The 13,144-nt window shown below is 40.2% G+C and overlaps 1 protein-coding gene across 3 annotated transcripts in view; it reads left to right on the top strand.

Moving 5' to 3' along the window:
- Positions 1 to 1,911: 1,911 nt before the first annotated feature.
- The window catches only part of lars2 (leucyl-tRNA synthetase 2, mitochondrial), a 33,203-nt gene continuing 21,970 nt past the window's right edge, over positions 1,912 to 13,144 (top strand). For 2 of the 3 annotated variants that reach the window (XR_015438026.1, XM_023419871.2), the window contains exons 1-7: positions 1,912 to 2,057; positions 5,705 to 5,949; positions 7,443 to 7,574; positions 12,152 to 12,243; positions 12,328 to 12,388; positions 12,507 to 12,596; positions 12,928 to 13,071. Coding sequence is in view for 2 of the 3 variants with exons in the window: in XM_023419871.2 (XP_023275639.1) it covers positions 5,716 to 5,949; positions 7,443 to 7,574; positions 12,152 to 12,243; positions 12,328 to 12,388; positions 12,507 to 12,596; positions 12,928 to 13,071 (753 nt within the window). In the remaining variant the exon portion in view is untranslated. The remainder of the gene's footprint in view (positions 2,058 to 5,704; positions 5,950 to 7,442; positions 7,575 to 12,151; positions 12,244 to 12,327; positions 12,389 to 12,506; positions 12,597 to 12,927; positions 13,072 to 13,144) is intronic. The other variant, XM_023419872.2, reaches the window with a different exon arrangement.

Raw genomic sequence — 13,144 nt, forward strand, 5'->3', positions numbered from 1 at the left:
GAAATACAGTAATGATGAGGAAGTGAGTATCAGATTCATTCATCAGGCTTTATGTGGAGAGTTATGGTCTCAGCTGTATCAAAAACCCATTTCCCTGTCTCATTCCTCCTTCTCAGCCACATCCTGTTGTGCCCTGGGTGGAGGCGCCCATTTAACTCTGATATACGACGGCAGGCCGGATCAGAGCCCCAGGTTTAGCTCACTGACGTCAGACTGAGGAACTCTCTTTATCTCCTGCTAATGACACCCCACCCTCCTTTCTCTCTTCCCTCACCGGCTCTGACTGACTTCTCCCCTCTTTCTCTGCTTCTGTCTGCACATCAGATCAAAGGTGAGAGCCACGGGGAGAGCTGGTAGAAAGAAAAGACTGATGAGACGCTGCTCCTCCTCATCTTCCTCCTCAGTGTCTTTTTGTTCTGTGATGAAGATGAAGTGAGTGGAGGTGCTGTTTCAGTCAGCAATCACTTTACACTGGAAGTTGGCATCAAAGAAATCCTGCTCCTTCAGAAATCATGTATAACGAAAGCACCTCCTGAGGATACTTGTAGAGCTGCTGGCAGTAAATGTGTGTCATGGAATGACTTCAGTCATGTTTTATGGTAATTCTTCTTGTGGGGGACTGAGGTTTGAGCTGATTTGCTGTTGTTTGGGCTGCAGTTGACCCTAGAAAATAAAAGAAACTATAAAACAACAAGAAGTGGTTTAAGCAAGAAAGTTCAACTTAAAAAAACTGTTTTAAATCTATTTTCTCTGTTGTCCTCAGTATAAGATAAAGGCAATGCTTATAAGGGGATTACTCTTGTTAAAAAAAAAGATTTATGAATGGTTAACAAACCATTTATCAATGTTTACATATCAATAATAAGCCATTAATAAGAATAATTGTTGACAGGTTGTGAAACACTACTTCTGTCACTCTACATTACCCGTAGGTGTGAACGAGAGTGTGAATGGTTGTTTATCTCCATGTCAGCCCTGTAATAGACTGGTGACCTGTCCAGGTTGTGACTCGCCTCTTGCCCAATGGCAGATGGGATTGGCGCCAGCCCCCCTGTGACCCTCAAAAGGATAACTGGTAAGGGATGGATGGCGGTTACTTCAGCTGTAGACAATTTTTTGTGTCTGTGGGCAGTAATTTACTGGAATAAAAAAAAAAAGATTTCGATTTTTTTTCTAAATTAAAAATAAGAAATAATAATAAAAGGAAGATATTACAGGGTTGCTAGGGTAACAGGCCGAGCCATCACTCACTCAAGTCACTGAAATCAACTATGAAGCTCGGGCAAGCAGACATTTATGCACACACACACACACACACACACACACACAGAAACACACACATCTGGACTTTCGCTAGTTGTGAGGACACTCGTCGATATATGGCACTCCCTAGCCAATAACCCTAACTTGAACCATTACAACTAAATGGTTAACTCAACCCTTACCCAAAACTTAATCTAATGTTAATTATAACCTTTAATAGAGTAACACTAAAACCAAGTCTTGACCCTCAAACAGCCCTTTGAAGTTGTTAGGACCAACCAAATGTCCCCATAAGGTCAAAATGTCCTGATAACCGATTTGCACAAAAATGCATCCACACAACCAAAGAAAGACATGTACACACACACCCACACCCACACCCACACCCACACACACCACACAAACACACACACACACACACACACACACACACACACACACACACACACACACACACACACACACAAACATATATAGGTATGTGTATATATATATATATATATATATATATATATTACCCAAATAAATACATATCCGTACCCGCTGTATGAAAGGAATATCAAAGCAGTTAAGTTTTTTTCTAATTTATGTGGATTTGTCGTTGTCGACCTATGACGTGTTGATAAAGTTTATTGAAAGCAAGATGGCGGCGCCTACGGTGGAGTTGTGATACAAGGAAACAGGTCATTTACAGCGCATTTAGAAGCTGGATATAATTATTTTAGTATGGATTATAGTTTTTATGTTATTAGGACCATAACGCGGAAACACAGGACCTGGAACTGAAACACGAGGTATCTTAAAATACATTTTATCTGTCGCTAACAGACGAGTGGTTGCTCTTGTGTGGGCAGACCAGGAGGTTACTGGAGGTTTCTTATGCAAATGAATGCCATGCCAACATAAAGGACATTTTGAAATATTGGTACCCCGTAACTCAAGACAGCAGAGGAGGAGGTTTATTCAATGTCAAATGCTGATAAGTTCAATTTGCGTTACGTTTGTTCTGCACTGCGTTTGACTGAAAAGGTGAAACCGACCTGTCATGACTTCACCACTACACAAAACAGTAGAGCCAGGACTTCAATGATTAGTCAGTTAACCAAAAAAAAAGCGAATGTGAAAAATTGTAAAAAATATCCATTACAAACTTTCTAATGACGTTTTCAAATGCATTTTGTTTTGTGCGATTAACAGTCCAAAACCTCTAATGTATTCGTTTTACATAGATCTGTGTTTTGGATTTTGTTCGACAAACTGCTTAAACCATTAGTTGATTATCAAAATTGTTGCCATTTCATTTTATGTTAGTCAACTGAATGATTAATAATTTCAGCTTCAGTATTTATTCACACTAAATATCTGACACTGGATTTATTATGACATTGTTACGATATTGTGGCTAGAAAGAGACAAACATTTAATATTTCACACTATCAGAAGAGCAGAAATCCCACCTGCTGTCTAATCGCATACCACAGTATTGATATTTCATCAATATAATGAATGAATGGGAAATTATTCTGGTTCTGAGTACCAAGAGTTTTTGATTCCAGCACCAATATGATACCTGAATATGTACCCACACCAAAATAATACTTTTTTTCATATAGTATGGCATTGTTTTTGTTTGTTTGTTTTACAAAGGTATTTTTGAGGTTGTTTTTAACTTCTCAAAGCCAGACATCAAGAACCTTTTCCTGAAGAAGATAAATTAAAATGAGTAAACTCACAATTTATATCAGTAAATATCTGATGATAAGAACAGTAAGATGTAAAAATGAAAAAAAGACTGAGAATCTGAGCTATTAATGTTATTAATAAGTGCTTGACAGTATTTTGGTCAGTACCAAAAAAGTAAAATAATTCTACAAATCTCCAGATGAAGCCTTGTTCCCCTCTGAGCCAGCGTGCTGTTTGCAGAAGTTTTCAGTCAGTCTTTACAGGAGACACCCGGACGGATGAGCCCAGTCACCATAGAAACATTTTCTCAGTCTCTCGTCTCAGCCCACTCACTCGCACCATCAGAGATGCACGCAACCTTGAGTGCTCGGCTCTCCCAGCCTCAGCCTGAGGGAGGAGCGTTGGCTGCTGCGATGCTTAGGTTATACTCGAGAGAATTTAGTGAAAAACACATTCCCACAAGCACGTGGGTGGTGTAGAGGACGGCGGAGGAGAGAGCCCTTTTCGCTGGTTTTCACTCATTTGCTTGAACAAGCTCAGCGTTATCCCTCAAAGATCTGTCCACCCTGGTTGGTAAATCCTTCAGGCTGTTCAGAGTCTTACTGAATGATTTGGAGGCTGGTAGTTTTTTGCACTTGAATGACACTCTGTTCATTCAAAAAGTCTTGTTTTCTTAAAGTCTGTGCTCAAAAATATACTATATTGTTGCTATAGGTTTCTTTCATGATGCGTCTTTTGATCTGCTCATGAAAATGACGATAAAGATCTCCCTTTATGTCCCCACTCCTGCTCTTACTGTTTGCGTTCTCTGTGGCTTTAGATAACCAGTCGAAATGTTTGTTTACCTCATTTACACCATTATCTCAGTCTGGTGTCAGGGCGTGCAGATTATCACTTCTTTTATTCAGCAGCTATAAAGGTCTCGCTGTCTGAGGTCCAGATGCATCACAGATGTGAAAATATTCTCTTGACAAGTTAGGTTGGCAGCATGTTGTCCTCTGCTAGAGACTGTACAGATATCTCCGGTTACCTTGGAAACTGTGTTTATATACATGTCTGTGTGTGTGTGTGTGTGTGTCTTGTGAAAAAGACAAATCTAGGTCAAACTGTTTTTTTTTCCTGACATGCAGTTGACTGTTTGACCAACATCAAGTCATATGAGTCATATAAGTCTCTTTGAAAAAGAGAGTAAAAATAGCCTAAATAAACAATTTGCTTTTTAAGTTGTTGGTTGTAGGACTCATTAACTGTCATTTATTATCCAGTAATCTAAATGATCCTATAATACAGTATTTCATCCCTTTTACCAACAACTAGTTATAAAAGTTGAGAGACATATTCTGGCAGCAGGGATTTCCATCTAGGTTAACATCCTGTAATGCAAAAAAAAAAAACCCAAAAAAACTGAAGGGCAGGTTTGCAGTAGAGAGATGAGTGAATAATTGAAAATTAATTGATTGAAAATGTCATTCTCACATCTGAGCAGGCAGGCGGTGTGATAAGAACAGGCTGTCCAGAGCCTCACTGTGAGGCAGAGCATAATCACATCATGCTGAAGAAACCTCTTATTTCACAAAATCAGGCTGTTGTATGAGTGACGTGGTGCAAAGAACACAGACTTTGGAGAAGAGACGTGAAGAGCTGCAGAGCCGAGCCATCAGTCGCTCTGTTCTCAACAAGTGGACTCACATGTACTGTAGATTAAATCACTTGAACCCAGAGGTGCTGACTGTCTGTGGGGAATGAGAGCGATATCCTTGTAGCATTTTTATGGCGTGAGGGTACTGCATTAAAATGATTGTAAGTGGTCATTATCATTCCATGGTGACACGTTTGTGTGGATAAGATGTTGTGATTGGGATGCACTTCTTGTTATATTTCCTAGTATACCATTCAATGATTGTATCTGCCTTGTGGTCAGCAGCATTGATGTCTATTTTCTCTTTACTTGTTCAAGGTCTCTGACGTTTGAAGGCTCGTGTTTCCTTTACAACTGAATGAATGTTAAGACTTTAAGTTGTATCAGTTTGTGTGATTTCAATACTCAGCATGAAAACACTGCAGATATTTCAATATTTCAGTGTAATTGTATTTTGACAATAGTATGTTATTCTTTCATATAATTGTGTCGTTCAAGTGAATAATTCTATTAAAATTATAATTGAGGAAAAGTTTTTTATGAGATGTTAAATATGAGAGAAATGTTTAATGACCCTGCAGTTTGCTGTTGGTGACTGAAAACATTTGAAGTCTTCTGTTCTAAACTTGTTTGGATGATAGAGGAACGGTTACCTTCGATGTCAAAAGTAATTATAAAACATAGTCATCTCTCTAATATTTGAACGCTGATTAAAAACATTTTTCCCAAAAGGTTTGGTTAGAAGTCAATGGATCCTGCTCCTGCTCCTGTTTTTACATCCTTACTGTCGGGGTGCTGAGCCTCAACAGGAATCCATTGGGATTTTTAACAAAAGCTTTTAAACCCAGTCAAAATGTTGTTGGTTTTGTTTTTACATGTGTGAAAAGTTTTTCAGATTAAAGGTATGTCAGTGAAACACAGATCATTGCATTACGCATCGATTTAGGGCTGCACCAAACAATTATTTTCAAATTTCTACGGTTTGTCCGACCAACAGTCCAGAACCAAAGGAGGGTCAGTTGACAGTGATATAGAAAAAGAGAAAACCAGTCTTCCACCAACATCACCAGCTCACTGTCACTCCGCCCGCCCTGATTCAAGTGTCTGTCTTTGTTCTAGGTGACAGAACCATGCAGGTATCAGTGAGAAGGCTGGCTCTGTGCCCGCTGGCTGTAGCCCGGTATGGCCGAATCAGGGCTCCTGTCCTGAGTCCAGTACCCCGCCTCTTGTCCCCCAGCACCCGCACCCTATTCAGTGAGACGGGAGAGTGGGAGAAGGACTATCGGATAGAGACCCGACGCAGGGTGGAAGAATGGTGGCAACCACGCATCATGGCACAGTGGCGGAAGGATGCGCTGGAGGAGGTAAGAAGGCCTTTGTAACTTTTCATACAGGCCTACTATACGATCATTAGCTCGCTCACATCACACTAATGGAGATGCACACGTAAGATCTAATTGGTCAAGTTACTGTGAGAGCGTTTATCTGTGCACTAGAGTCTCAGTTCTGATCAGGTTTTTGGAGGATCCCGGGTAGGTCTATGTGTAAGCATCATGTCCTAGTTTTAGATGGATGAGCCATCAACTGTACATATGGTCTATTAAATATCAGAAACTGCACATCGAAAATTTCAAGATTTCTAGATAAAGTCTTCAGGTGGCTGTTGTGTTTGAGAAGCTGGAATGAGCAAATCTTTAGCATATCTGACAAAAAAAACAAATGATTATTTGATCATCAAAATATTAGCCGATTCATTTTCCCGCAATCAATTAATTGACTAATAGTTTTAAGTCTACATGCATCAGAGTTTAGGCAGCCAGGAAATTAAAAAAAAAAAAAAAAAAAAAAAATTGCTGACATGTTGAGGAATCAAGATTCACCTTCATGCAGATCATCAGAAACGTGAATATTGTTTAAAAATGTAAAAATGTTTACGCAATTCTGAATAGCCAGGGTTCCCATGTTGAATGTAAATATCAAATATGATCAAATATTATTCAAAACCAGGATGCTAATGTGCATGTGAGTGTTCAATGTGACGCTTCTCTGTCACGTAATGAACAGAAGTGCTGGCCTTTAGATCCGTCCTTGTTGCCAACACTGTTGAATGAAAATGGAAACTGAAGTCCTCAAACCAAAAGGCTCCACTGCTCCACTAGTGTTCTCATACCTTGGTGAAAGAGTGTGTAGAGAGTCTAAATCTATCTGTTGGACAAGGATATTTATGTGTATGTTTGAAATACCTTTAGCCTTTTTTTTTTTAAGATTAATTGATTAATAGGCCATTAAGCATCCTGCCAAATGACTGTCCCTGGCCGTTGTAGCTGATCTGAGACCTGGAGATCAGGCTGATTATATATCCTAATGGTCTGACCGTGCGACCGTCTGGGACAGGCTGACGGTGATTAAGTGCATTCATGACAGCCCTGGCCCTAATTAATTTATTGAAAAATTCATGACTCAGGTTTCCTGTAATCATGTATAGCTGGATGTAACCGGTACTTACTGTGCTGCCATGGTAACAGTGTTGCGACTGTAAACCATCCATAATCAGTGCGACCACCGTTCAGATTCTGACACTATAATCAGACGCTGTTAGAGCTTCATAACATCAATACACCAGAAGTACGTCAGCGTGCTCGCTCTGCATGTGATGAGTTATTATTTCTGTCCTGATCTCATCACGTTAATGCAGTGTCTTTTATACAAGACTCATTCAAAAGAGACGGAGTGATAATGGAGAAAAGATCTCCTACAGTCTTATTGCAGTCTTTTAGAATGAAAGTTTTATGATCTGTTCCCACAACATTATCTCACAGCTCTGAACATTATTTTGACTGACTGTTGTTTCTCTCAGGGTTCCAACAGGAAGAAGTTTTATGTCCTCTCCATGTTTCCGTACCCATCGGGCCGACTGCACATGGGCCACGTGCGAGTGTACACCATCAGTGACGCCATCGGTCACTTCCAGAGAATGAGAGGCCATCAGGTATGTCTGCTGTCAGGCCTGAAACAAGCCAAGACGGTACGCTGTGTGCTGGTATTTGAAAGTAAAATAAGCTGAGAAAGCTTTTATTTTCACTTAAGAATTTAGATAAAAAAGGACACAAGTTGTTCAACTTTAAGCTCCTGTAAATATAAAAACAAGTTACTGATACTTTCTTCTCGTAACATCAGACATTAAATATTGAAGACGTTTTGATATTTCCCCTTTTTTTTCTTCTCTTAAACTAGAGAGAAAACATAGTGTTGATTATGCTACAATAATGTAATGTAACATAAAGAAATTAAGGGCAAGTTTAAACCTTATTTTGGTGCAAGAATTCACAAATCAATCACAGATCAACAGAATTAATTCCCCATTCATTGTTTATGGAGATTTTTCACTCATGACAGTTTCTTATAATTAAGCAAAGAGTTGTGTATTCTCACAAATATTGACTGAACTGTTCTTAGGCAATAAAATAATGAAATAAAACAAAAACCCACAATATGAGAGCCAGAATGAGGCAGTTGTGATTCCTTGCTTTTACCTGCTAATATATGCCTGGGTTTGCTTTATTGTTTGTTCTGCCCCTCACCACAGGTCTGCGGGTTTTTCTGTTTTTTCTGCACTGTTGCCTCGCTCTTGTCTGCTTCCTCCCGCTCTGCATCATCATATATACAACACATTACAAAGAATATCTGTTTACACTCCCTCTCTGATCTTTGAGGCTTTATATCTCTTTACTCTGTAATGTTGTGTACTAACCATAGCATTCATTTAAGCTCCATTAGCAGCATAATAATACGTCCTTGAGCCGCTATCTGTCAATTGCACAACCAGAGTTTACACTCTCCAGGGAGCATGTAATTAGATTTTTCTATTTGTTGTACTTGATTTCTACCATGCTGTATTGATTTCAAACAATGTACATTTGCACGTCATGTACATTACTTTAATAGAAGTTAATTATCCCTCATTTGTAAGTTGAGTGTTTCACTTCAGTTTTTCTAATTGTTCATATTTGTTTTCATATAGCTGAGACTGTTGTCTGTTGTTCTCTTTGTTTTGCTGTGTAAAGATTTGTTTTTAGCTTTTTTAGTGTTTTTACTGAGATCGAATAATTCCACAATCATCCGTGAGCTGAGAAAAGTTTATGACGACTTGGAACTATTGAACCTTTTTGAAATAAACCCATATAAATACAGAAATGAAGTCAGGATAAAAGCGAGGACATGTTTTCCTCTTTCTTATAAGCTGACAATTGGAGAAAATAGAGGATTTTAAACCTGCTGTGATGATCTTGAACCTTCCCATGAGGTCTCCTTTCATGGTTAAAATTAGGTGTAAATAAGGTAAAGGTAAAATCCATACTCTCGATCTCAAGCACTCCAGTGTAATATTGACTCGACTCTGTTTCAGATCAAAGCGCTACAATCAATATTCAGCACTCTGTTTGAGTCCAGTAAGTGTCTGTAGTTGAAGCTGTAACCAGTGTGCAAACACACACACACACCTGTCACATTCTGGCGTGACGGTGACAAGCTACGTTAAGTTCTTTGGTTTGTCTCCGTCCTCACACCACCCGTCCTTGTATTTATCCTGGTGAAAAGTTGGTGTAAAACGAGCCTCTCCTCTCTTTCCTTTTTCTTTTCCTGGTGGATTTTACACTAGATGGTGCGTAATTTCTCCCTCACCTGCAGAGAGAATCCCTTCTGCTGCTGCCTGGTTTCTCCCTGAACAGAAACATGGTTTCACATGACTGGCAGCTGCTTCCTGCCCAGGAGTTTTACTTTCTCTCAGCATCTGTCAGAATGGGAACCTCGTTCTGCTGTTTGCACACAGTCTGCTCTATTCACTAGTTAATTAAAGAGGGTACAATCCGTCGATGGTCTCACTCTAAAAGTGTTTCATCTGTGAGACACTGAGAAACATTTTATCATAATGTTCCTGTCGTTCCACACATTGGTAGATCGTCTGGAGTAATGATAATTCAGATTCTGGAAATACACTTTGTTGTTGAAATTTTTAAAAGTTAAAATCTCATCGTTCAAACTAAATTCCATTGACTTCTATTGTAATGTGATGGAGGCAGAAATTTATTTACTTTCTTGCTGAGAGGTAGATACCACTCTTGTGTCTCTAGCACCAGCAGCGCGGTTAGCTTAGCTCACCATGAAGCTGGAAACAAAATCTGCCAACCAGCTCCTCGAAAAGCTCATTTCAAACTGTATTTAAGTCACAAAAGGAAGTCACTGCACCCAGCCAAGAAATAGTCTGACATGCAACCCCCACAAAAAGAACCACAATGTGATTTTCTTACATTTTGATTTTTGTACAAATTAAACAAACGAGATACAACTAGAGAGATTTAGAGGCAACACCTCTAAAGACATGAGAAGGTTTTGTTTTTCTCATATAAGTCTTTGCAGGAAAGCAAATGAGCATATTTACATTTATATTTATTCATTTGGCAGATGCTTTTCTCCAAAGTGACGTACAAAGGAGCCACAGCCGATCAAACCGTTCCTTTGTGCCAAAACTATATGCTCATCTAGATTCCACTTGAACCACGATATGTGAAATTGTTTTTTCATAATTTTGATTTGAAATGATCCTTTTGAAAAGTTTGGTTACGATCAGTTTGTGTGATGAGCGAACAGACAAGGGTCGGAGTTGCATTTCAAAGCTGCTGCAGATGGAGAGAAGCCTCTCGCTGGATCTGTGTAGGTGGACACTTGCACATAGCTGAGTGGTTCCACATTCACAAAACCAGACTCCCAGCACTTGTGTCCTTCTTGTTGTCAGCGCGAGGAGCCTGGAGCTGTGCAGTGATGTGTCTGTCTCCCGGTTGGCACTGATTTGCTCCACATTACAGCGGACAGATTGTCATAAAATCAGCCTCCACTCACTCCCACGTCTATCTTCCATTGCTTCTTGTCACTCATGCTCTGAAATGTGCTGTATCCCCGTGATAACAAATCGCACTAGGCTTCACATTTTGTGTGGACATTAGTATAAGTGGGGCTGAAGCTATTAGCAGTGAAAAGATAATGGGCCTCTGCTGCTCTCTTTGAACTTTGAGGATTGAGCTCACTAACGCTGCCTGTCCATCACAGCCGGTCCCTGTAACAGCGTCTCTTGAATACTGCCTCAGTTTAATGGGGTATTTACACTGAATAAACAAAATACTAGCGTATCCATCCTAATGAGGGGCATGTTTTTATTCTGCTTTGTTATTTACGTAGGCTATCTTTGGCTTGCTCCTCGCTCTCAGTGTGCCTGTATTCCTCCTGAGCAGTCACAGTGGTCGACTGCGCTCAGCTCTCTTAGCCTAATACCATCCAGCACTCGGCTTTACAAATGAGGCCCATGCAGTTACCAAGGATACCAATTCGTCTGAAACATCAGACCCGTTAGAGTCCGTGCAATGATCCTCTCCGGTCCTCGACTCCTTGTCACTCTGCTTCTCCTCTACTTCACTCACGCCTTCCACTCCTGTGCTTTCATCTCGCTTCTCTCTCAGTGAGCAGAAAAACACAGACGAGAAGCTAAAGGGAAAAAGAGATGAGTGAGGGAGACGTTGTCTCGAGTCGAAAATGATTCATCTCAAGGAGAGTGTGGGTTACAGGGGGGCAATGAAATGGATATGAATAAAAAGTACAGAGGAATGGAGAGAGAAAGCAGACAAGCAGAGAAAATGAGATTGTGATGTTGTTTAGAAAATTGTGTGAAAAGCAACTTATTAAGTAATTGGCATGAAGCTGATGAGTACAAAGCTGTCACACCCTGATCTTCCTTTCTAGGCTTAACCTTGTTTTCCTTTTGCTTCTGCATTATATAACAGCTGCTGTTACATGAAAATTGCAGTCAGTCTGCCGGTATTAACCACAATGTGTGATGGAGTTGAGATTCCAGCAGGGAACAGCACATTAACATACGGGTCAACGTGTGTTGTAGAACCCAGCGTTATTTTGCTGAATGAATTCCCTCTTACAATTAACATTTTTGATTTTACTGGTATTAGTTGAATTAATGCTCCCGTCACATGGCACACGAAATAAGAAAAGGCCATACTCTGAAATTGTCCGTCATTCAAAAATGTGTTTTGTTTATTGTTACTTCATATGTGCAGAGTTTGACACTATGAGGCTGTTTTCACACTCATCCGCTGAAGGTGGAGTTTAACACTTGCACGTATGACTGTGATTTTGTGACTGGTTTGGAAACCGATTATAACCAGAAGATAAACTCATATCTGGACTTTTCAATGACAGAGAAATAGATTTAATTATAAGAATTTTAATAGGATAAATGTTTGTTTTTGTTTTTTTTCTGTGAACAGTACTTTATTCGGCTTATATCTTTAAACTGGTTGTGTGGGGGTGCACATACCCAAGATGACGTCTCAAAATAACTCTCAACATGTTTAATTTGCAATGATAAAAACAGAGGAAAGCAGCATATTTCCCATTTAAAAAGCTGAAAACAGAGAATATTGAAATTAATCAGTTATCAGAATTGTTGCTGATTAATTTATTGTTGACTCACTAATGATTTCCCCACGAATACTCCATCCACAGGTGCTGAATCCGATGGGTTGGGACGCTTTTGGACTTCCAGCTGAGAACGCAGCCATTGAGAGAGGCCTTGACCCAGAGGAGTGGACTAAAAGGTACATGAAACATCACATCTGTTCTCGTAAGTGTTCATTGTTTAAACATACCCTAATGTGCCCCGCTGTGTCTCCTCTCCTCAGTAATATCCAGTCCATGCGGGAGCAGCTGGACAGCCTCGGCCTTTGCTTCAACTGGGACCGGGTGAGTAGAAACAAAGACCTGAGCGTCAAACAGGGCTCTGGGCAGCGTTTAAGACTGGATGACTCACTAGTGCTTAACACCTCACACTGCTGACCTGACTCTGGCTTTTTCCTGACAGGAAGTGACCACTTGTCTTCCAGAGTACTACAGGTGGACACAGTATCTGTTTATCAAGCTCTTCGAAGCAGGACTGGCATATCAGAAAGAGGTAGGAACGGCCTTTGCATGAGAGGTGCTAATCCCTGTTTTCTTTTGAAAGGAATAATATGATTGGTGTAGGTTAGAGGTCCCTGACAGTTCCAGAAATGACTGAGGCAGCTCACTATTGGAAGAAAATGAAATGAATTGCGAAGCTGAAATGAATGGAGAGCTTGGTACAAGCCCTTTGATTATGTTTAATGAAATGGGACGACATTGAAATAAGCCGTTGGTCTGTCTATTAGCTATTTCCTAAGCTCTGCTTTTTCATTTCAACTGTGTGTGTGTGTGTGTGTGTGTGTGTGTGTGTGTGTGTGTGTGTGTGTGTGTGTGTGATCCAGGCTGTGGTGAACTGGGACCCTGTTGATCAGACAGTGTTGGCTGATGAGCAGGTGGATGAAAATGGCCGCTCCTGGAGGTCTGGCGCTCTGGTGGAGCAGAAGCTGCTCACACAATGGTTCATCAAGACCACAAACTATGCCAAGGTACAGCTCTTTAGTGTGTGTGTGTATGTGTAGCATGTGACAAGTGGTGTCTGAATTGCTGGCCAGCGGCTTC

The sequence above is a fragment of the Seriola lalandi genome, unplaced genomic scaffold (assembly GCF_002814215.2).
Source record: "Seriola lalandi dorsalis isolate HSWRI2012SDOR001 ecotype SW California unplaced genomic scaffold, Sedor1 jcf7180002054609, whole genome shotgun sequence".
NCBI lineage: Eukaryota > Metazoa > Chordata > Actinopteri > Carangiformes > Carangidae > Seriola > Seriola lalandi.